Source organism: Penaeus vannamei, chromosome 24 (assembly GCF_042767895.1).
Source record: "Penaeus vannamei isolate JL-2024 chromosome 24, ASM4276789v1, whole genome shotgun sequence".
NCBI lineage: Eukaryota > Metazoa > Arthropoda > Malacostraca > Decapoda > Penaeidae > Penaeus > Penaeus vannamei.
The window spans coordinates 2,696,962-2,721,961 of record NC_091572.1 but is presented as its reverse complement, the minus strand read 5'-3'; the positions used below and the strand labels follow the sequence as shown (position 1 = coordinate 2,721,961).

General features: G+C 38.8%; 2 protein-coding genes across 3 annotated transcripts in view; one reads left to right on the top strand and one right to left on the bottom strand.

Moving 5' to 3' along the window:
* The window catches only part of Git (ARF GTPase-activating protein GIT1), a 32,749-nt gene extending 24,297 nt beyond the window's left edge, over nt 1-8,452 (top strand). For both annotated transcript variants that reach the window (XM_070138236.1, XM_070138235.1), the window contains 4 exons: nt 507-644; nt 997-1,104; nt 1,317-1,457; nt 4,194-8,452. In XM_070138236.1, the coding sequence (XP_069994337.1) occupies nt 507-644; nt 997-1,104; nt 1,317-1,457; nt 4,194-4,388 (582 nt within the window). In that variant the 3' untranslated portion in view covers nt 4,389-8,452. The remainder of the gene's footprint in view (nt 1-506; nt 645-996; nt 1,105-1,316; nt 1,458-4,193) is intronic.
* Nucleotides 8,453-13,732: 5,280 nt separating this feature from the next.
* Nucleotides 13,733-25,000, bottom strand: part of Trmt6 (tRNA methyltransferase 6 non-catalytic subunit) — an 11,550-nt gene continuing 282 nt past the window's right edge. Inside the window, exons 2-10 of the mRNA XM_027353307.2 lie at nt 21,695-21,802; nt 20,784-20,941; nt 20,545-20,654; nt 19,972-20,144; nt 19,673-19,846; nt 19,361-19,485; nt 18,456-18,652; nt 18,022-18,189; nt 13,733-14,368 (exon numbers count right to left, since the gene is read on the bottom strand). Coding sequence (XP_027209108.2) covers nt 14,198-14,368; nt 18,022-18,189; nt 18,456-18,652; nt 19,361-19,485; nt 19,673-19,846; nt 19,972-20,144; nt 20,545-20,654; nt 20,784-20,941; nt 21,695-21,786 — 1,368 coding nt within the window. The 5' untranslated portion in view covers nt 21,787-21,802 and the 3' untranslated portion in view covers nt 13,733-14,197. The remainder of the gene's footprint in view (nt 14,369-18,021; nt 18,190-18,455; nt 18,653-19,360; nt 19,486-19,672; nt 19,847-19,971; nt 20,145-20,544; nt 20,655-20,783; nt 20,942-21,694; nt 21,803-25,000) is intronic.

Genomic DNA, 25,000 nt, shown 5'->3' with positions numbered 1-25,000 from the left:
CTGTTATTATCATTTTCTCTCTCTTTTTTCCTCTCCTCTCATCTTGTAAGAATTTTTACCCTGTTTTGGCCATTACCAGTTCATGCAGTATTCTCTTCTTGAGATTTTGGATGAAGCGGATTCTGTGTCTCTTCTTGTTTTCTTTTTAAAAATTTGATTTGTCTTGGAAACAGAGGTCTAAAAGCCTTTGATATGAACTAAAGCTTCTTTGCTTACCAGTTTTAGTCTTGGCAATTTTATGGTGAAGGATTTGTAAAGCAATATAGGCTATTTTTTTCTGTTTGTTATTGTTATTGTTGAAATTAAAGTTTCTTTTATTAGCAATTCCTTGGAACACCTCATTTAATACATTTTTGATAATGTATTAGGGAAAAGTATTAAATAATTACTACTTTATATTCTTATTGGCTACTCATATTTTGTCACCACCTGATTGTTTAGAATGGAGTAAAAAAATTCTGACCAAAAAGTAGACAGAAGGAATGACAGATATTGATGCATTCTAGGTGAGTTTGCGAACCAGCAGAGGTCCAGCCCAAAGACCCTTCAGCATGTTTGAACAACGTCAAGGTCTCCCCAGCTCTGTTGGACCCTCCCATGCTATGGACCAAACAAGGACAACTTCATATCAGCTGAACACTATGGTAGATATCTTTTAAGACTGCATTTCACAGGAACCTTTTTTTCCATTCCTCTCATTCCCCAGTCTTTTTTTTTATCCCTTCACTCCTTGTCTCCTCCATTTTCTTCCCCTCTTCCTCTTTCCCAGTCTTCCACATGCTTTCTTTTCTCTATTATTCCATCATCATCTCTCCCACTTCCACCTTCTACTATTCTGTACATATCTGCTGAACTTAATCTTCTCCCATCCTGCTTTCACTTTCTCTGTCTCATTTTTCTCATCACTGCTGTTTTTTAGATGCTAACTGTATTTGAACACATTGCTAGAAGTTTAATGAATGCAAGAGCTAATATACAAATTTTACCTCATAACAGCGTGGATCTGGGGAATATGACAACACTCGCACTGGAAGTCCTAGTCTGGAACCCACGGAAACCACGCCCCTGAATCCTACGTACACGTCCTTACCAACTCAGGAGGAGGTATGTAAGCACTTATGCTGTTCATGAATACTTTAAGGTCTGTATTTTTTCGACGAATGTATAGAATTTTTAGTAGATATTAAGGTATCTATGATTTGTGTTTCTCAAAAAGATTACCACAACAATAAGCTGGACTTGATTTTATACTTCCCAGAGCTAAATCTACTTGTCAAGAATAATTGCTGTATGTTAATATGCTTTTTTTCGCACAGGTTGTAAGAAAGACAGAAGTTATCACAAAGAGGATACAAGAGTTGCTCATATCAGCCCAAGAGGGACGGCAGGACTCCTTTGTTCCCTGCGCCGACCAAATCCATTCTGCCGTTCTTGACATGGATTCAATCTTCCCAAAGGTACATAGGGAGTAGAGAGAGAGAGAGAGAAAGCCACACGGGAACTCCCCCACAAAAGATGATCATATCTAGGGTCACAGTTATTTTACACAGAGCTTTCGTACGGAATGGAGAAAGAACTAAACAGGCTTAGGACGGAAAAGGAAGTCGGGTGTTTAGCAAACCGTAGGCGGGGGAATCGTATCTATTTTTATATATATATATATATATATATATATATATATATATATATATATATATATATATATAGTTTTAGTTTTAGTTTTAGGCTCAGGGCATTTGTTTACTTAGGGTAGAATTTTAGATGGTTTTTGTTTGGCTGGTTGGTTAGTTGGTTGTCATTTGTGTTATATGAACAAAGAACAGGGATCTGGAGAGGGGGGGGGGGGGGTTGTTGGCAGTATACGAGTATTTAGAGAATCACTTTCCTCCTTTTCTTCCTCGAATTCTTTCCTTCTTTGTCTTGTTTTTTGTGTGTTTTTTTTTTTCTCTCTTCTTTTCTAACTCCTTTTGATTCAGTCCTCCTATTTTATCTCCTCTTCCTCCTCCTCCCCCTCCTCCTCCTCCTCCTCCTCCTCCTCCTCCTCCTCCTCCTCCTCCTCCTCCTCCTCCTCCTCCTCCTCCTCCTCCTCCTATCTCCCTCTTCCCCTGCCCTTTTTCTTCCTCCTCCTCCTCCTTAAACCTCCCCCCTCCCCTTCCCACCTCCCCCTCTTTATCCTCCTATCTCCCTCTCCCACTTGCCCTTTTCTTCCTCCACCTCCTCCTTCCACCTCCACCTCCCCCTCCCCCTCCCCCTCCCCCTCCCCCTCCCCCATCCCACCTCCCCCTTCTTCTTCCTCCTTTTTCTCTTCTCTCTTCTCTTCCTTCTCCCCCTCCTCTCCCCTTCCTCCTCTTCCACCTCCCCCTCCCCTTCTTCCTCTTCCCTCTCCTCCTCCCCACCCCTTCCTCCTCCCCCTCCTCCTCCCTCTCCCCTTCCTCTTCCCCCTCCCCTTCGCTCCTCCCCCTCCCCTTCCTCCTCCCCTTTCCCTTCCCTCTTCTCTTTGCCCTCCCCCTCCTCTTCCCTTCCTCTTCTTCCACCTCTCCCTCCCCTTCCTCCTCCTCCTCCTCCTCCCTCTCCCCTTCCTCCTCCTCCTCCTCCTCCTCCTCCTCCTCCTCCTCCTCCAGTTAGGGCAGTGGAGAAAGCAACTTTTATGTTTTATGCAAGGATGCATGTAAATTACCTGTAAATTGTAGGAGTGGAAAGTTCCTTGTCCTGTTCAACCATTCCCCAAAACCTGGTTGACAGATGATATAAAAACATATTGATTTGAATTATTTGCTTTGTGCTGTTAGAATATTTGAATAAAAGTTTTGTTGTTTTGTGTTGTTAGTATGTCTCATTATTATTTATTAGTTTTTCCCCTCATAGATTGGTTTTGCTCTGTCTGTTGAGGATTTTGTATTTGGATTTAGACAGATAGATGGCAGAGTGTTACTTTCTTTCATTGCTTCGTAGAGAAAGTTATTTGCTTCATAGTGACGTGGCTAAATAACACCTGGAACCTGATGATGGTTTCTAGACAGTCAGTTGTACAGATGAGCAGAAACCTTTCTTTCCAGCACGTATCAATATTTTTTCTCTCGCTCTTTTCCCTTCTCTTTCACTTCTTTTATTTTCAAAATCAGTCTTTTGAAATTGAGAAAAGAGAGCAAAAAGAAAAGAGTACTAAGTGCTCGTTCGTGATATTTCGGACTGTTACATTCCCTTTCCATTTTGTTTCCAGCGGAATGTCACAGGCCTTGTAAGACAGAATTGGAATCACCTCCTTCCATCATTCTCTGCCTGAATCTCCTCTTCACAAATACACTTGTTTCATGTGAACTCTCTTCTGATTGTTTGTCTTTCCCTGTATCTATAGTAGTCAACTCTTAGAAAAGTAGAAATATACGAGGAAGATATGTTTTGATGTTTTGTTTTTTTCTGATTTTAATGCATATATTTACAAACAGGAAAATCAGAATAAGTTTAGAGGACTCAAGGAATTTTTTAAAAGGTGAGGCAGCAAAGTTGTGTTAAAGACGTACATCCCTCAGCTAATTCAAGTGAAAGTCCGTGTCACTAGACCGCACAGTTCTAGTAGTCGCTGCAGCAGATTTGCTCTAATCCTGCGATAGAGTGCAGAGGAAAGCTTCCAATGCTTTTTAGTACGTTTGTCTTCAGTCTAGACCAACTGTTTGCTTGCACATCTGCCAGACTTTTCTTACTTTTCTTTTGTACTTCTTTCCATTTCTATTTTGTATTATTGGTTGTTCTGTTGTATTATTCAAGTTATTTGGTTATTTTGTATTCTATTTTATTGTTAGGCATTTTCTTTTATTTCTGTATTACTGTTTTCAGGTTGAATTTGGTTTTCAGGAGTTCACTTGTGTTGGAAGGTGGTATGATGAATACTATCAAGTAATGTAAAGTTATATTCCAAGCCTATGTTTGCTGCAGTCATGTACCACATGGAAACATTTTGGCTCCTGTGCTTTTTATGCTACCCTGAATTGAATTAAGTAGCTTTGCAAAGTTGATTTACTTGCTTGTAACTTTTTTCTTTCAGCTTGAGATAATCATTTTGAATATATCAGACATACTGACAAGGAAGTTCATTCTTATTAAATTTTGAATATTCTATAGTCCTAATTCTTATTTTTTTTTCCATTAGATTAAGTAGTCATGATATCTTTCTGAATGTGGCTTTTCTCACACAGACTCGGTGCTCTTCTGGGGTGCAGGGAGCACTGCGCCAGCTGGTGAGCAGTGCTGGCCGGCTGCAGAATGAATGTCGCGGCCACCTTTCCTCACACTCGCACACTCTTGACCCAAAGTTTGTGACACAGCAGGTAATACAGTGTGCATATGACATTGCCAAAGCTGCAAAGCTTTTAGTGACACACTTCCAGTGAATATTACTTGCTCACAACCAGTGGTTCAACGCAGAAGAGGATTTCCCACAATGGGAGAGTACCAGATTCATGCTGGTCTGAAGATGTTCACGGTGGCATGGGTCTCGTTCCTTTACCCGCTCCTGTACATTGACCTAATAATGGTCATAATTCTGAACATAAAACTTATAGTTTATATAGGCAAAAACCAAAGTTTTTTATGTTTATTATTTTCATGATTATATATCTTGCCCTGCAGCTTAGTGACTGTTTTGGGAAATATGTAAAAGCTGATAGGGTCATGTACCTATTAGATATGTAGTCTCTGTCTATTCTGATGTTCCTGTAGTAATACAGCACGGTTTATTTCTCAATTTATAAATACATTCTCTATGCAGAATGTTGTATATGTATCCCAGTATGCAGAATGGAAATATTTTGTCCATAAAGTTCTGTGTGGCCAACCCAGACAAGAACTTACAAAATAATAAGGAGAGTGTTTGCATTTATTAATCTTTTTACTGATGGTGACTAGAAGCATTAATGATTATTTTGGCGTGTGATTCGATGGAAATCCGGGACGAGTCCCCAGAACTTCTTTGGTGGATTAGTGTAAGAATAGCGGATGGATTGAATTCCGTAAATTGTTCAGTATATGCATATTTTTGAGTTTATGGTATTCTTGATTTCTTTTTGTTCTATAATAACAATGTGATTATAAATGTGATCATTAACAAGAACAAGAACAAAAACAGAATTTATGTATTGCATATATTATTATAAGATAAAATGATGGATGTTAAGGAATACATTGGTGCTCATCGAAAGCAGTCATTGATGATTGAGGTGATATATTTATTTTTTTGCAACCGGGGTACGCTGGTCGGCTACAATGAGGCCTGTGGTGGTGCCTTTATGAAGAGAATGGACTCGCGCAGCTCCAGACTGCGTGAATGAGGGAGCTCTTCGGAAAACTGTTGTTAGGCCTCGATTCCGCAAATCTGTCACTGGGAATTTGATTGGGAATGAACCGATTTGGTGCTCTTTGGATCCTTTGTCGAAAAGCATAAATAAAAAGTGTTTCATTAGAGAAGCTTAGCTGATTATGCTGTAAATGTGATATGTTATGATGCAACACTCATGCAAAATGGGGCTAGATTGAAATGAATATAAGAGCAATATATGTCTGCAATTTTTTGCTCAAGCAAGCATTTATGGATTGTTCGGCAGTAATACTCACAGAGAATGTCATACTTCAAGCAAAGGAAGTCAAGGGAGTAATAGCATAGTATTGGCTATTGTAAGCAGTACATGTAAGAGATAGCTTATGTGTTTTTTCTTTAAAAAAAGGAAGTTTTAAGAGTCAAGTTCTAAATTCTGCGCATGAATGACGTTAGACAAATTGTACACTTGGCATTTATTTCAACTATTTTCTTTTCTGTATTAACCCCAGTGGGCAAGAAAATTCATGAAAAGCAGTGGTAAAATTACTTTAGGGAATGATGTGTATACATATATGCATTTTTGGAAGCACTGTGGCATCCAAACCACAAGTTGGTATTGGCAAATGTTGGTATTTGACCAAAATTTTACGTGTTATTGTGCCTTTAAGGTTACGCCTTTCTGGAGCTATCTCAATACAGTGTGCTAGGTGCTTTACAAAGTAATGTCTTAGAAGAGTATAATAGAAATGCTTGCCTAAATTAAAAGATATTTTATAACTGTTGCCTGTGTGCGTGCTGCCGAGTCACTGTTGTCTGAGCCTGAGTATGTTTTAGCGGGATTGCGGACAGCATGACATGAAAAGGTGTTCCGAATCTTCCAGATGCAAACTTAGCTATGCTCTTTATGGAAGGGTTGCCCTCTAATAAACAGTCGATTGTTAAATTGGTCACTCTTCAAGAAGCAAATGGGATACCCAACAAAGATCAGAGTTCAAGGAAGTCATTTAGAACATTTGGTCGACTGGCATGCAGTTGGTTCAATCCCGTACTTTAAACTCAGGCTGAGAGTACTCTAGGCTACTTTGTGTTCCCCTCAGCTTCCATTTTGGTTAACAGTATGTGATGAAAACTTTAACTATTATGAAGCCTCTTTCCCCCCCGAGTGTTTTGTTTAAACCAGTTAGTCCCACTAACTTTGTCGCAAAAAGAAAAAAAGAATAAAAAAAGAGAGAGAGAGAGAAAATATCAGTACTTTATAGTATAAACCCTTTTTCCTTCCCCCCGTGTCCAAGAGCTTAGTTATTTCCCCGTGTCTTCCAAATAGAGGATTCATGTTGTTGCAGTGAATACAGGTTCTATGATGTTAAGCTTGAGTTATAGTATCAGATGCTAAGGCTGAATTTTTAAATTGTTGTTTAATTATTATTTTGTTGTTGTTGTTATTATTATTATTATTGTGTCTTTGATGTAATTTGTAGAGAATCTTGGTAGTTTTGTATGATGTGACAGGAGAAAAGAGAGAAAGAATAGTCAAGATTAGCTTGTCTTTATTAAGAAAAAAAAAAATTAAATGCATATACTATATTTTTGTGGCTTTGCATTTGTAGCTTTCAAGATTTAGATCATTTCAGCAAATGCGGAAGTAAAAGTGATGCACTTGGTTCTTAGGATAAAATTGTTTCTTTTCTTGTTGCTTGAGAGGACTAATAAAACCTTGTATAGATTCTTTCCTAGGCCCTTTATATAGGCAGTTTATAATTCTTATGAAATACGTTTAAAAGTGATTCCACATGCACAGAGGCAAAGCAAACTACCCCCTTATGTGTTGTACAGATTTATTGCCGTGTTTACCTTGTATCCAGCTCATGGTTCAGATATCTATTGCATTTATTAGGTCATATGTTGAATAACTTGGCAAGTAGGTGAATTTGTCTTCACAGTGTCATTATAAATAATAGTTACATTTTTTAATAGGTTGCTGATGTTATAAGGAAAGAGAGAGAGACTTGAGAGTGATTCATATTATTCTAGGAGTTGCCATTTATAGCAGCAGCTGCTCGTGTTTTCTCTTCGGCTTAAAAGAGGCAATGTTATTTTATTGCTTCAGTACAGACGACATATCAGCAAAGGCAGCAGTCACTGATAGTTCATTCATAGCAGTTGTGCGGTTATCATGGGAACAAATCTTTTCTTAGTCACTATCTTGAAGTCCCAAGCACTAAGGCAAGAATGGATGGTTTAAATGAGAATTTTATACTCATGTGCCATGTTGCCACTTCATTCATCGTTGTAAGATTTTTTTTCTTTTTTCCTTTTTTCTTTCTTTTACCAAAAGCTCATTCTTTTCTTTTGTAGCAGAATATATTATATGAATAAAGTTGCCATGCTGCTCTTCCACCCGATATTGCTGTGGCCAAGATAGTCATTTCAAAGTCAGATTGATGATATGCCACTATCCTGTAGGATTTCAGAAGCTGAAATATTGATCTAATAAATTTTTTTTTCAATGGAGCGATAATTGAAGTAACCATTAGTTCTTTTTTCATACTGTTACTTAGTTGACCTTCCTGTTATTGCTGTCTTGCAGCAGTAACATGAAAGAAGTGAACTAAGTAAGATTTTGTGTACTTGAATAGAAATATTAATACTATGGCATCTAACATTCCTATGTTTGGTCGGTAACTGAAGCAGTAATACTATGGTGTTCATTAAAAGTACATAAACCCATATTTATATTTTTATTTATATATTCAAATTTGAAAGTAGTGTATTTACTGCTGCTGTGTAAACAACAGATAAACATTATGCATATTTAGTAGTAATGGAACAATTCAACAATTGCAGAAAAAAATACTGATAAAAGGTTCTTCCAGAAGGTTCAAAATGCTCTTTCTCATACAAGTTGTTCGGATTCCAAGCTATTCTACAAATCTGTATTTTTATTTTTATTTTTTATTCTTTACACTAGGAGAGTGAAGGATAATTGTTCCAAATGTGTGTCGTTGTGAACTGCTGTAATTCCACAATAATTGAATAATTAATCTCTTGCCAATATGTAATTTTATCTATTTTTGTGAATTAACTTTCATCTGTACATATTCCTCTTTCCCTTCATCGTTAATTAACAAGAAAATTTTGAACTGACCTGTTGTTATTTTCCTCTTTGTGTGGCTGTGTTAATCAAGCCAGGATTGTATACAGAGTGTAATATTTTGAGAGAAATATGTTCACAGTTTGCATGGCTAGTATTTCTTAATGATTTAATCATGCAGAGATAGTTGTTTAGTCACTTTTGTTCTGTAAATAAAGAATATTCTAAGAGTGCAAGTCATGCAATTTGGTATTTTTATTTGGGTCAAATTCAGAAGTTTATTGTCATCCAACAGTTGTGATTGCAAAGTGTACAAGAGCTGTGCCGAGTCTACGTACTCCGTTCATAGATTTTGCTGCTTTTCCAGGAATCGGCATGTATATTTTGAAGCTTGCAATATAGAAATAAAACCTATAGCTTCCAAGGATAAAGTATATTTAATAAATACAGTTGTATGCAACTAATACACTATTTTTCTATGGCATCTTTTTAAAATATCAGACACTAACTTTCAGTGCATTACACATTAGAGGTGAAAAAAATAAAAAACAAAAGACTTGTGGAACTTTCATATTTTGCCATTTACTGTGCACTTTGAGGATGACTAGAATTCTAATCACGATTTTTAGGGTAGGTGAAAACTAGTGGCTGAAACTGACTGACTTACGCACTATCACCAGCTAATACAGAGTGCCATAGCTGTAAGAGATAGCAAAGAGCTATTGTGAAATGAATGGTTGTTGAAATATTATATGGTTGTAGATAATCATATCCGGGGATATTATAAGAAGTTGAACCAAGATTGACGAGCCACCCTAATAACATTTCCTTAAAACTGAAAGATTATTTTCATTGTCAGCATAAGAGGTTGGGGTTGAGAGCAAGGTGGAATGAAAGGGGTCTTGGCTAGAGGGTTTATTAGGAAAGTTGTGTGTGTGAAACCCCAAGAAACCCCATGCCCTGGGTGCCGATGGCGGAGCAGTGACAAATAAGACTGTTGTCTGTCTGCTCTCCTCCCCTGCTGTCTGATGAGACATCCTTTTATACAGCTATTCCTTGCCAGGGCCTTTGCTCGTTAAGGTCACAGAAGTGTCAAAAGAGAAAGTAGAGTGAACACCTGCGTCCGCTGAAGGAGGAAGGCAGCTGCCAGGGCCTAGGTCTGGCCTTGAGCATATTGTTGACATTCATTATTATGCCAATTAACAATAATAATGAAAAAAATGATGTGTACCAGGAAAGCATCATTTTAAAAAGCTGAAAAAGAAAAAACCTGAGTAAGAAAAAACTCCAAAGGATTTTGTAAGTAAACACATTTTGAGAAAATGGCTATTTTCATGTCTGTTTTATGGTATTGCATCTATTCCCCTGTTGTACTAATGAATATATTTCAAGTATTTCTCATGGAAAGGAGTTAAGTAAGCAGCTTCCTGTTTAATCAAGTTTTGTAGTATGTGTGCCTAAACAATGACAAAGTTGAGAATTTATTGCCTTGTTTTGGACAGACCCTGTAAATCTTTGAGTAAAATCATGAATTTAGACAAACTTTAATCCATTAATGTTGCCTTTTCATTAGTTGCAGTATGATCATAACATCTTTCGCAAAGTAGCTTTTTGAGAATTATTTGAATAGTATTTTCCGGGAAGATGCCCCCACCAATCCCAAGCTGGTTGTTGCAGTATGGGGCTTGGGAGACGGGGACTGGGACAATGCTAGAGATCACACCTGCCTGGGGCCTGAGCCCTCGACTCAACTGATTTTGCACAGTCTTTTCTTCTTCCCCTTTCTGTTCTTTCTCCTCCAACCTTACTATCTACTTCTTAAACCATGTTGACAGAATGAAAGGGTGACTGTGCCACTTATGAACTGCTCAGGGAGACATGGGCACGGATGTCCCCAGTTTAGTTGTGTGGCCCTTTATACCTCAAGAGGACACTGAGGGGTGGACTGTTCCTGTCCTCAACTTACTCCAGGCTTACCCTGGCCAATAATGAAGACTTTGCACCCTTATTAGAGTCACTGAAGCTTGATCTTTATTAACAAGCCCCACAGATTTAAATTCTCCCGATTCCATGACCCAGGCTCTCCTTTGACTATGTCTGACTACCTACTATCACCTCAGTCCAGTCCAGATCATCCATCCAGGTCATTACTCATCCTCCAGAAAATATTCCTCCTCTTCCAACATTCTCTACTTCACCTCCACCACGAAGCTTCCTTCACCTACTACCCCCTCCTCCCTTATTACTGCTCTACAGCCTTATTGTCCACCTCTCATTACTAGTCCCTCTTCCACACGCTCCCTTCCTTCTACCCACACTAGAGACCTGAATACTCTGTTTAGCCTAGCCAAATTTTTCATGATCCCCCTTACAACCCCTCACTCCGACCACACTCACCTCTGCCAGCTATGCCTCCTAGAACGAGTGGACTAAGTTTCCCTCACCAGTGCCCCAGGCAAACTTCCACCCGACCCAAGGGTCCTGGAACCATGTCCCGTTCAGGGCATCTGGATATTAATCATTTGAGAATTCTCTCAGCCAACTTGAGAGGATTTCAGACAAATGTTGGGGAGCTCACCCACAATTTTGTAATGCCAAATTCGATTGACATTGTTGCTACAGTTGAAGCTTCCCAAAATGACTCTGTGCCATCTAACTACGGCCAAATCTTCGGATTTACCCAGTGGTACCGTAGGGGCAGGATCGGCAGTACCTTCGGAGGCATAGCTGTCTGCTTCCGCAAAGGGCTTGGTATTGAACCTCTATGATTTAGTTACCCATCCCGCCTTGAGCTGATGTTCTTCAGAATGTGGATCACGCAAGAAACTTCGGTGCTCCTCTGCATTTGCTACAGGCCACAATGGCAAGGTGCTGAGCCGATCCATTTTCTGAGGGACAATCTCGACCGCATTCTTTTTGAACACTCCTGCCAGCACATCATCATACTAGGAGATTTAAACCAATACCTTGTGGCAACTGCATTCGACAATCTTCTTACTGTGTTTGGAATGCACATTCACGTTGATTTTCCAACACACATTTCTGGTTCTTCATTAGATCCCGTTCTGAGTGACTTCCCAGAGTTCCTAGTCCAGTGCTCTGCCTTAGGTAATGTGGGAACATCAGATCACACTGCCATACTCACAACCATACAGACTGCTTTAATGGCAAGGGATTGGGTGGGGTGAATCAATACAAAAACAGTAAAAGGTGAGAATATTTAAGAAATGCACACTATCTTCTGGTCAAGATAGAAGTATCAAAAAGTTTGAAGAGAGGTAGAGGGGAGGCAATACTACATGTATAGTTTTTATACTACATGATGAGCTGTACTCATTATGTTACGGCTTAAGCCTCCATATCCATAACATTCCAGTATATACAAAGTCAATTATAGAGCCAGGGACGGAAGAGATTTTGCCATTTATGTTCCTCATTAAGATCTTCAAAAAGGGGATCAGGATGGAAAGACTTTGTGAACAACCACTACTAACATGCAATGAACCGCCAGAGTACTTCAATACGAGGACCGGATTAGGCTTCCTGTTGCCCTAAAATAATAGTAACCCTCAACCTTCCCAGTACTGTCGACTCTTCTGATGATGCCCCCTCTGCCCTGTTAATGGCACCTTTTTGGTTTGATATAGTTCATCTTTGGGTTCTATGCTGTATCACTTGTGGCTTGCTTCATAAAATTTCTGGTGAAGTTAAAGATTGTTAGGTTGGTCAGGGAAAGGCTATGTTAGGCTTGGTGCATGTCTAAGTAAACTTCAAATAAATTAGATGGACAGAGTTGATCTAACTGTAGTTCAATATCAACCTCAAAGGAGTGATATGACTAATCAAGAGCCTGATTACTAACAATGGTGTAGGAATGGTCATAGTTCATTCATACTGTAAGTTATATATGTTCCATTTGGGTAATTAAAGCAAATGTAGAAAATGTAGAGACTACAGCAACCTAGAAGGATGTAAATTAAAGCAAATGTAGAAAATGTAGACTACAGCAACCTATAAGGATGTAAAACATTTTTGTACAGAATGCAATTTTAAATTTTCAGTTTATCACATTTTAAGATTTACCTGTCTTCGACCCAATGGCCTAGGCTGGCTGTTATTAATCTTCACACAGCCTTCCCCGGGGTAATTTTCCAGGTCGAAGAGAGAGCACATTTCTTCCGTAAGACACTGCATCTCAATCCAGACATATCTAACATTTGATATATCAGATTAAGAATCGTAGTGAATCTAAAGTAGAGGGAGCAAAAGTACATCAGTAAAGTCCAGCTAAGGAAGTTGCCAAACATAAACAAATTAGCATTTTTTAAAGACTTGGATTAGTAGATTGCGAGCTATGGGGTGTATAATTTGGAAGAAAACACAAGATTTTACCACAAAAAGGAGGTTGTATCAAAGTGCTTTGTTGTTAATTAAATAATTTTCATCAATTGCAGTACTGGCTTTGGTAGTATTTATTAAATATTGTAAATAAAATAAACATACAGTGATCAGGGAACAATCTGATAAGAAATCAATGAACGAAAGATTGGAACCTCTGGTTTTGATAAATGTGAACGGCCACCTTTTGCTATACAAGGAATAGGCTTGCACTGAAATCTCATTCAATAATTTTATCATTAAAGACAATCATCCATTGATAACAAAATAAATCTATACATAGCATTGAGGGGTCTGATCAGCTTGAAATTTTATTGGCCCAATTGTATGTACTAACAAAACTTAAGAACGTCACCAGAGTTTGTTTTGGTATTGGTAACATTGGACCAATATCACCAATGCTATCATCAATTACCACCAATGCCATTGCTTAAGTAAATTAGTCCCACAGAGATCTTATTTCAGAAATATTGTGCATACTTTAATAAATGGCCACCAAGGTTTAAACCTTATTTTTTTTTATTTTTTTTTTTTGACATGATTTTGAAATGTGCAATAATAACTGAAAAATGTATGAGGGGTACACAAGTGTTCCTTTGGCCCCGATTAAAACTTGTATCACTTTTTCTCAAATTTTGTAACTTCTCAATAGCTGCGTCAGTTTCACTGCTAGTTTGCCTTTTCCTCTAAGTATCTGCCAGGTTGCTATTTAAATTTTTGTTTGTATGTATTCCATGTGTACACATTTATTTATGTTTGTGTATTCACTTGTTTGCATGCATTATTTTTTGAGTGAGTATGTTTTATATGTGAACATTTTTGTACATGCTTCCATATTGGGTGCGCCTCTGTTCTCTTGTGGCTGCATGTCATTTCAGGCCGACTAATCAGAGAGAGAAAAAATAAATAGACTGGAAGGTACAGTTTCAATATGTTGTCTGAAAATTTTAATACTGACAAATATACAATTCTATCTTTCTCCGCACTAATACATAAAAAATTTAACAAGTGATGAAAGATTAAAAGTTCCTTTTTTGGAATGTAGAACCAACAATTTCCACTTTATTTACAAGTGAGCAGAAAATAACAGGCACTTAGCACACTGCTCTTTTTTTTTTATAAACTCATACAAAAAGTAACTCACATAACTACATATTCATATAGTCATTTATTTACAAATATGTATAAATATAATTCCATACATAATATATTCGAATGTATGTAAAGATGATAAAAACAAATAATGAAAAAAAAAAAAAAAAGGTCTGAAGAAAGAGATATTTAGAAGGTACAAAATATTTACCAAAATTTACATTATTGTCAAGAATCTTGGCACTACTGGTTTCCTATCAAAATATATCTTAATTAGTTTTCCTTTCATTATCTTTCTTGCACTGCTACTGACTCATAACTCTTGCGCCACATAAAATGTAGCCGCCGCCTCCTGACATGTTTATCTCTGGGTGTGTCCTCATGGGCAGGACCTGATAGTGCCGCAACCACGTCTCGCTCAGTCTCAGATTTGTAGCTCCTTGGGCCTTCACTTCCATAAAGAGATCCATCAGTGGCTGAAAACAGAAATGGATGACAATGATACTTCCTGTTAAGGGTCACTTGACAAATTTTTCAATATTTCAAACAAATAAATGTACTAGACACCAACAGTCATACAGCACTAGCTTAAAAGTAATTGTCATAAATGGGACAAAGTTTGAGGAGTTTCAATGGTCAAATGGCATTATAAGATGGTATAGTAATGAAAGAGGTAGAAAGATGGAGAAGGATAGGTATTGATAGGAGGGAAAGGGTTAAAGATAGAGGGTAATTAGAGTAAATGGAGGATATTTATACGTCTGGGGAAGGGAAGAAAGTTGTCAAAGGAAAAGGTAGGAGATTTTGAGAGGATGTCTGATAAATTGGTAGGTCGGGGGAGTGAGAATAGGTGACGAAAAGCAGAGATGTAGGTTACCATGAAGTGGGGACAGGATAGTAGGATGTGTGGGACTGAGGCACATTGCAAGAGGCGCACAGAGGTGAATCAGATTGTGACACGAGATAAAAATGTGTGAGGCGAGTGTGTCCATTGCATAAGTGGGCAAGAGCAGTTTCCCAGCTTGTCTTCTTAAGGGATGCCATTAACCAAGGAGAGAAGGAAGATTTAACGAAGGCTAGGCCAGAAAGACTGCCAGCAGGTACAGAGGTAGGTTAGAAGTGAGGGTAGTACTCAGAGGCTGGACATGGCAGCAGATAGATTTAGTGTGTCTTCCTGTCCGTTGCCGGGGATCCCAAAATGACTGAGTACCCAGCAAAAACGGACAATTTTGTGTTGTATGGCCTGATGGAATAGTTGGTCTGCATCTTGTGGAAAAGAGGGTTAATTGGCTGTAGAGAATGTATGAGAGATAACAAGTTTTTATAATCAGTGAAAACTGTGAAGGATGAGGAAGGGAAGAAGTGTTCTAATGTGAAGAGGATCACACACAATTCTCTTGTAAGGCTGCTGGATTCAGGTGAAATTGGAAATCTGAAAGTGTGGGAAGGAAAGATTACAGCAAAACTAGTGCCAGAGAGGAACTTGGAACCATCTGTGTAAATGCGAGTGCTGGAGGAGTGAGTTGAGGTATGGTGAGAAAATGAGTCACAAGGGTGGAACGCGGGTGTCTGATTTGGTGTATCAGGGAAAACAGGGCAGATATGAGGGGAAGGTATAAGCCAAGGCAGGTATTTATGGGTAGAAAAAGGTAAGGGTCGGAGGTGAGGAAAGGGTGAATGGAAGAGGAGTGCATCCATCTGAACAGAGAAAGGAGAAGGTAGGCATGGAGAGGAGGTAAAGGTAGGAAGAAAGTTCTGAGGGACAGTTAGTTTAAAGAGAGAAAATTGATGAAAATGTGTATAGCTCTGCAGAGAGAGAAGGGAGGACTGATTCAATGTATGGGCTCTCAACAGGAGAGTAGAAGGCGCCTTGAGCTAAGTGTAGACCACAAGTGTGTTAGAAGGGAGGTAGAGGCAGAGGAATAGATATGACAACCATATTCAAGAGTGCAGAGAATCAGCAAAGTATGATAATGGAAGAGGGTTTTACAGTCTAAACTCCAGGATATATGAGGGAGATTTTATAGAAATCAAAGTGGCAGCAGGTTTTCTCTTGGATGTAGAGGATGTGGTCTGGCTAGGAAAGTTTGGAGTCAAAAATGACTCCTAGGACTTTGCCACAGGAGCAGAAGTGGACAGGATTACAATATACAGAGTGGAGGTTGAGGACCCATACAAGAAAAAAGGATGAAGGATTTGAATGTGGAAAAGTGGAAGCCATGGTCAGTGGTCCAGGAAGAGGTTAAAGATATTGCAGACAGGAAGGGCCCAGTGTAGAGATAATAAAATTATCTACACACAGGGGGGATTGGATACCTGGTGATAGTACCAAAATTCAGCCATTTATATAGTGGTGCTGAGTACACTCCCTTGTGGGACACCTTTATATTGAGGAAAGGATGAAAACGTTAAGGAGGAAAATTTGAATACACCCACGTTCAATTGCATGCCATGAGATGATAGCTACTGTATAATGTGGTATTGCCATGTGGTGTCATATGCCTTTTCCAGGTCAAAGAAAATGGCTAGTACTGAGTTATGGTGTGCAAAAGCAGAGATGTAATTTTCAAAATGTGCAAGCAGATAAGCTGAACTTCAAACATGATGGAATCCAAAATGACAAGATGTGAGAAGGTTGTGACTGTAAGGCAGAGAGGCGCTCAGCAGAGAAGGGGGTATCGTAGGGCTCTGTAGAGGAAAAGGAGGAGATGGCTGTTTTAATGGTGTGTATCCAGGAGGGAGTGGAAGGGACAGTGGGAAAGGACGGGGGTTTGGTTTGCATGAAGGAGAGGATGGGCTATGTTGGGAAAAGTTGGGGGAAGAAGGGTAGGAGGAATAGGATGCTAGAAGTCACTCTCATTGAAGACAGAGTGGGGGTACAGAAACTGGAGGATGGTTGAGAGAGAGAAGCATTTTCTTGGGTCATGCTTAGAAAATTTCAGATGTCAAAGGTACCTGGAGGGGAGTTAGGTAGGGAAGTTTGGGAAACGAAGGATTTTCTATGAGGAGGTAAAGTGTAAATAGACTGTTATAGACAGGCAATCAGCTGGGGAGATGGAAAAATTCTGGTACAAGTATTAAGGAAGGAGTTGGGTTGAGCAGGAATAGGTTTACCAGTGAGTTCAACCATGGTAGACTATGCATAGGTTTGGGACTCAGGTGTAACTGTGACATGGCGTGAACGACTGGGATAGTTGTGGAAGGAGACTTTGCCCTTTTTGGAGGCATTGTTGGAAAAGTAGGGTATTGTCAGGGGGAATCACAAAAAATTGATCCCACTCTTAGTACTCAAAAGGGTTGTAGAGACGGGAATGGGGGTAGGGTGATGGCGGGAGGAAGAGGGAGTGGTGTGGAGTGATTTAGTGCTATGATGGGGAGGGCGATACAGTTAAAGAGTTGTAATAAGGGAAGATGATGTAGCAAATGGAGGCGATTGTGAAAATGGGGTCGAGTTACTTGGGTAGATGATTCAGGATGGGTTAAGTTGACAACAAGTATCGATGAGAGGAGTGTACTAGCAGTGGTTGGAGCTGTGGTCAAAGGAGAGTCAGGGGTTGGTAAACCACTGGACAACTAAAATAACTCACTGAATTCAGTCATAATACAAAGAATATGTGGAGCCCATACAGAAATCAAAGTATCTGGGCCATTTATCCTCAAAGGATGTGGTGTCATGATTCGATGTAGAAGTGGAATATTAGTATAATAAATAACAACTTCTACCAAATACAGTTTGCACACACAAAAATGAATTTTCAAATCAACAGCACAAAATCTATATTATGAAACTTGGAAACCTCACAATAATTTTCCAGCATCCTGTGGAATACTGATACAGGTTGCCTGTGTCCACACCTGGGCATGTCTTTATATTGCTTTGGAATTAAATGCACATAGACCCAAAAACCTGGTTATCAATATCTCAGCTACAGTTTAGCAATACACTGTCTACTTTGCTTACACTTCAATAAAGATTAACACAAAGTTTTCAATTACTGCTATCACACAAAGAAATAAAGGTATTTCTCTCTCCGTAAAACAAAATTAGCTTACAAGTAAATTCTGTTACATCAACAGCCACATGTGGTAAACATCAAACAGAAAAAAACGTTTTTCTTTCCACACGTACCTCTTTATACGGGGAAAACACCACAAACGGGTGGCCTGGCTTCAGGAACTCAAGCAACTCTCTGGTGATATTAACGGGATGCTGTCGACAAACTACAACCAGGCCATCAATTTGTCCACCCAGCACGGAGGAAGAGACTTCTACGTCTTCTACCAGAGTTCTGACGAACTGAGAGAAAAAAAAAAAAAAGAGAAATGATAAAAACTTCAACTGACTGGAAATTTTCCCTTATCATCTCTGAAAATTCTATGATATTCCCTGATTCCCCTTTTTAAAATGGGTTATTCACAGCATTACTTTGGTCCAACGACACAAATTCTCTTCCATTCCTTTTCACTGGTAATCTGTGAAATGAACTCATTTTGTGAGTCATTTTGAAAAATGGACTTCACAGGGAATATAAATGTGAAAAAGATCTTCACTTTCCAACTCACCTTCCGAGGTCTCTTGAAGGCCGACTTGTTATTGTCTTCATCGCCTGCGCCTTCCTTGAGAGCTTCGGCTGGGACCTTCTTCATTTCTTCATCGACACACATCTTTTCTGACTCTCCGTTGCTCTCTTTCGCTTCTATTTTAATGTCCTCAGATGCTTTTTCTCTGTTTTCGGCTACTACCTCAGTTTTGGCTGCACCTTTCAAAAAAAAAAAGAAGAAAAAAATTGACTGATTAATTTTGCACCACACCATCACATTTCTCTCTCTTTCAATCACACAAAAGAAAGAAAAGAAATATACATATAAAAATAAAAACAAATAATAACTACAAAATAAAATGAATGAAAAACTATTACTGTGTTTCATATAATACCTCTATAAAACCATAATCCATATCAGTTTGTATAAACAATTCATTATTCAACCAATGTAACATCTGTTGCTTGTGAACGATAATTTCTGTAAATAAAAAATAACCAAAAGCTATCCTTTTAACCCATTAGTGACGGGTGTCCCATATATGAGACACCCGAAAAAATATACATTGCCGGGCGTCCCGCCAGTGTGACACTGTATCGGGGCTCGTGCTCCGACGCAGCAGCGGGCCGCAGCCGGCAGGCGGACAGACTCAAGGGAAGCTCCACCCACCGATTTTGTAGCCACCCAGAATATTTTATTTTTGGCTTTAAAATATACCAGTGTGAATGAGTTAAACTATAAAAGTAGTTTTTGAAGTGCAACAATCCCAAAAGAGGCATCCAGACTACAGTACACTTGATCCAGCATTTGTTTTTTAGAATTAAAGCTACCCCAGAGCAATCCACATCAAGTAATATCAATTGAATTCACACTTCACTGCCATTAACGTTCAACACATACCCATTCCAGACTGAGACGGAACTTACTTCTTGTCTGAGGTTCTTTTCCATTCTTCAGACTTTCCAGATCCAGGTCTGGCAGCTTGGAGAAGTTAATGAAGGACAGAACTTCCAGCTCTTGTTCTGTGAAGTTCATTAGATCTACTGCCTCCCTTGTGCAGAAAGAAAAGTACTAAATCAGTATCTTTTGGAACAATGGCTGGAATGAAGGCATATTGCCAAGTAATCTACAGAAGGTAAATTACTTATGATATTTCCCATCAAACTGATGACAAATTTTAACACATGATTTGATTCACTAACAGATGTAAAATCACCGCATGCTACCCAAAGCCTTACCTCTGTGGATGGTACCCCTGATAAACCTGCACTAGCTTTCCAGTTGTTCCCATTCGGTGTAACATGCCAGCGGTCACTAGGCCCTGACTGCCTGACTCGAATACTGCAAAGCGTCCACCAGACTGCACATTGGCATAGCATAATATCTGTGATAACATGTCTATGCGAAGATTCCTGCAGAGGGGAGAATGGAGGTAACCAGGTTCAGCAGACAAAAAAATACTCCCAATCTATTATCTTTTGATATCTGCCTGAAGTATACATCTATACCATGCTTCCACAACAGGGTCTTTACTTACGCAATCTTGAGAGGGTCCTGGGTATAGTACATGTTGTTTAAGAGACGCAATGATGGTCTCTGCAGAGTGATCACTTCGTCATATTTTCTCTGCTTCTTATTGACATACTTCTCTTGCGAAAACTTTGTCTTGCTCTTAAATGTTAAACTGTTTTCTGTAAGAGTCTGAATAACCTGCAATACATTTAATAACATTTTAGGGTTAAAAAAAGAAACAAGTATTTATATGAACAACTTTTCTATATGCTAACATGCAGATGCCATAAGCATGAAAATATTATGGCTATACTAAGAATATATCACAAATACAATCTGAAATTTCTTTATATCCTTTCCCTACAGATTTAGTTTCAACCAGCCATGCACTCCTCACAGTGGTAAGCCACAATGAAATGCACACATGTATCACAAAATGTAACATCCACAGCAGAAATGCACTGAGACTACAAATGCGTAATGTTACAAATCCTTTTCAAGAATATACTAAACATTGAACTTCCTTTCCTCGGTAAAGGAAAGTGAGGAACAAAGCAAGCCACCTAAACCACATCATTTTCTGCGCAAGTTATCCTACCTCTTTCCCTGTAAGTCCCGAGTCCTTCAGCTGACTAATCTCTTCTGGGGACAGCTTCTGGGATCTTCCGTCATCGCAAATATTGCGATTGTCCTCACCACTCTCCTTAACTGGGAAGAGAAAAACATTTTTCCACAACAAATACAACAACACCCAAAAGGAAGTAAGTATCACATAACGTCTTTTTCCACGCATATGGATTATGGAGAAATGTAGCCAAGGACAACCCAAGGACTTACCAATGTCCTCCATATTGGTGTTCTCTTTAATCTGTATGATTTTGAAGAGTTTGTTTGATATTCTTTCCATCTTGAAGGAGGATCCGAATGCACAGCCCAAGGCTCCATCAAGATTCAGCGTAAACTGCCCTTCGCCTTTCTTACCAAATACAAAAGATCTGTTCATATTAAACAAAAATTACCAAATGTAAATCAAAGAAGAGTAACATGCATACAGTCTTGGTTATGGTGATAAAGTCAAAGAAGTATTAACAGACAACCAAACATTTATGAAGGCAATAAAAGTCATTTCCTGTAAGAAACAAGTCAATTGATCACATAATTACCTAGAATTCTTATCAATCATTCTTTTACTTTGTTGCATGTACTTTTCCTCTTTAAACTCAAATGTTAAAAGGAATCATAACTGAACTATAACTGTTATATGCCATCTCCAATAAAAAAAAAAAATAATAATGCACTTATTCCTCAGATATTCGTACTATCAAGATTAGTTTACTGCACCTAACTGAAGGTGTTTTGTATGTGTGTGTGTACAAGTTACAATACCTCCTATGTAGCAAAGCGAATACTACAAAGTAGAGAAAACACGAGGCTTGACTATGACAGCCTCTTTACGGCCTTAACAGCTTACATCAACACTCTGCCTTGTCTGTTTTCAACAAATGTATAACTTGGGCGCAATAATCAGTGCATCCCTCTCCTCTCTATGAGAATAAAATATATCAAATAGACCCTATCAATACCTATTCTATCACACCTAACAAACACAGCTATGAAAATCAGATAACTATCACTTATGGGGGAGAAAAAAACATAGGAAAAAATTAAAAGCAATAAAACACGCATGAAAACGTATGAAGACGCTAAATGTAAGGCTCAAGCAAAGAGAAAATTGAAGAAGCACCGACCTTCCCTGTGAAACCCGACATGTCTTCATGTAGGGTCCTTTCTGCACCACAACCACGGCTCCTTCGTATATGTCTTTTCTTCTGTCTGGCATGGTGAGTTGCAAAATGCTGCAAAAGATAGAAACAAGCAAGATCTTAAATACACTAATTCTAAATCATAATAAAAGTCTATTTTTCTTCTACAAATTCCCTAATTATATCCATTCTTTGCCTTTCATTTTCACTAACTTTCTGTATGAGTAGCAATAATATATATATATATATATATATATATATATATATATATATATATATATATATATATATATATATATATATATATATATACATATATTTATATATATATATATATATATATATATATATATATATATATATATATATATATATATATATATATAGATAGATAGATAGATAGATAGATAGATAGATAGATAGATAGATAGATAGATAGATAGATAGATAGATAGATAGATAGATAGATAGATAGATAGATAGATAGATAGATAGATAGATAGATAGATAGATAGATAGATATAGATATATGTTCAAAATAGACGGAGATATTTGGAATTCCAGAATCAGGGGTGAGCTACCAGTTTTTTCTTTCTTGAGACAGGACACTGAACTGTATTTTACTTCTAATTTAACATCTAAAAATCAGAAGAGCGCTAGTTCATTCTTGAGACGGAGTGGTAGATCAAATTGCATTGTAAGAAAAAGTGGTATATATTACTATAACAACCTAAAAATCTAAGGGCACTGCCATAAGGTTTGTAAAAACAACACTCATTGATGTATGATATTTTCTGCACATACAAACAACGTCAGAAATGAAGAAAATGGGTAGCGACAAATGCCGCGCAAAGACTAAGTCCCTAATCATTCCAGCGACTAAGTCCAGCCTTTCTCACTTCGTAGCGAACAACCTAGCTGCATAGTAACCTAATTTAAACTCTCTTGGCATATATAGCAAGTGACATCACCCCCTAATATTGTCAATCTCTTCAAAATGCATTAAACTCTTAGTGCATTTCTGTAATTTGATTTACATAAAATTATACAGAAATATGTATTAAATAAATATTCATTCCTCAGATATATAATATATTCTACATTATTATATATGCACATAACCTTTTTATTAGAAATGCTTGTTATATCTACACTTGTGCATGCACTGCCATCTACCAGCAAAATTGACAGTTCTGAATCTGTTGTTGCAGTTGTCATTGCTCATTCCAAAAGAGGTTTGTTTACAGTGCTAATTTTCCCCCCAACATTCTGGCGAAAACATTCTCTTATTGAAATTGTTTTGATCACAGGGACACCATTAAATTTGGTGACAAAACAAATACTGAGTTCCAAGTGCAGAAATTCCCCAGAAATTCATCACTTCCCAACCACCTTCACTTGAGCCATAAGGTAAACAAAATTTGTAACTTAAAATGTACAGCAGGTGGCGTTCAGGATGGGGTCTGGGAGCAAAGCCCCCAGTAGGGAAACATGATGATTCCCTGGTAAGGAAACACAGCAATTGCGATGAGGTTCACTGCCCCCGGTATTGAGAAATGGCAATCAAGAGGGAGTCTGGGGACAAAACCACTGGGTGCAACGAGATTCTGGGTTGTGATTGGGTCTCAAAGGGGGTGGCTGACTGACGGCAGTGCAAGTGGGGATCTAGAGGAGCAAGTAGGTTCTGTGACTGTATCTGCGACCTCAATTGTGCTGCTCTCTCTAAGATTTGGTGGTGGATGACCCTTGTGAAGCAATAATGCCACAACGTCAGAGGTTGCCGGCTGTGTAACTGGCTGATTATGATACTAGGAAAGCAAAAACAGTTATATACAATTTTCCTTGCATATGTTGCTTTATTCTTTGAATGGATTTCTTTGCATTCTTATGATGATTTCATATCATTTTGTGATCTGTATGTAAGACAGTCAGGCCGACTATTTCTGTGGGGGAAGATAGTGTTATAAAAGTATATTTATAACAATGTGAGTGTGAGTGCTTGTAGTGACAAAAAGCCCGCCAAAATGTGTGTTGGTGGCGCTGAAAGCCCGCCAAAACACACTGTAGCATGATTGGCTGGCCGGAAGGTGGAATGAGATTCCAGCGCTGTGATTGGGTCCCAGAGGGGGTGGCTGACTGGTGGGCAGTGCGAGTAGGGATCTAGAGGAGCAAGCAGGTTCTGTGACCGTAGCTGCGACCTCTACTGTCCTGCTCTATCTAAGAGCAGCACTCTTCTAAGGAGGAGATGGAGAGATGGAATAATGTGATAAAGCTGTGCATGTGCATGGGGTGACTGCCTTTCCCCAGCGAAAGTGTTTTGTTCATGTAAATAAATTTTATGGACCGCCAATTGTTACCTGCCTGTACCTTCGTCCCCGCTAACGTCATTCAGTACCCTGTGTGTGAAAACACTCCTCAGAGGCTGCTCACTGAACCCAGTAGGACACGCAGTAAAGGAGTGCAACATCCTGACATACAGGGTGAGTTGTTTGAGGCCCTTAGCAATTGCGAACCTATCTATGTGCGTGACCTGCCTACCTGGGAAGAGCACCCCTTCAATGGGCATCAGAAGAGGGTTATAAGACAATGTTAAGACAGTTAATCACGGTATATGATGATTATCTTACAGCATAAACACTAACAATGTACCTGGGAGGTTTATTGTCATACAGGAAACCCCTTCAAGTCCACTTCTGGCAGAACATATATGGAAGACCTTTTGCTGTAGTGCTAACATGCATGGAGACATCAGCACCCACAAAATCCACCTGACTGATATGTATACTGTGACCAGATCGTATATTCTACCTATTTACTTTCCAACGAACAGATTTCAACCATATAATACATGTCTGGTGTCTCCTTCGAAAAATGCCTTGATTTCCCACCCACTCCCAATGCCTGTTCGATGGGGAGTTGGAAGCTAACCAGACTGTAGAGTATTTTTCTTGCCCAGGGAATATTACATTTTTTCATGTGCGATAAAACGTAATTTTGTCTACATTTGCGTGGACGGATCTGCGGACGGATGATGAAACAAGGGTGCGGAAAGGTCAAAAAGTATTTTATGCACGGAAGACGATTTAAAAAAGAACTAAGCATGCAAGGAAGGTTACCCAAGAACTACATTTGTGCCGACAGAATTTGACCATACCAATTTTTGCGCGGGGAATGCGTTTCCCGCTACAGTCTGGCATGTCTGGTTCCCTCGTAAAAATGCCCTGATTTCCCACGCAAATTAGGGATTTCTTTCGTCTCATAATCTCCAATAAGTCTGCTCTTAACGAATCC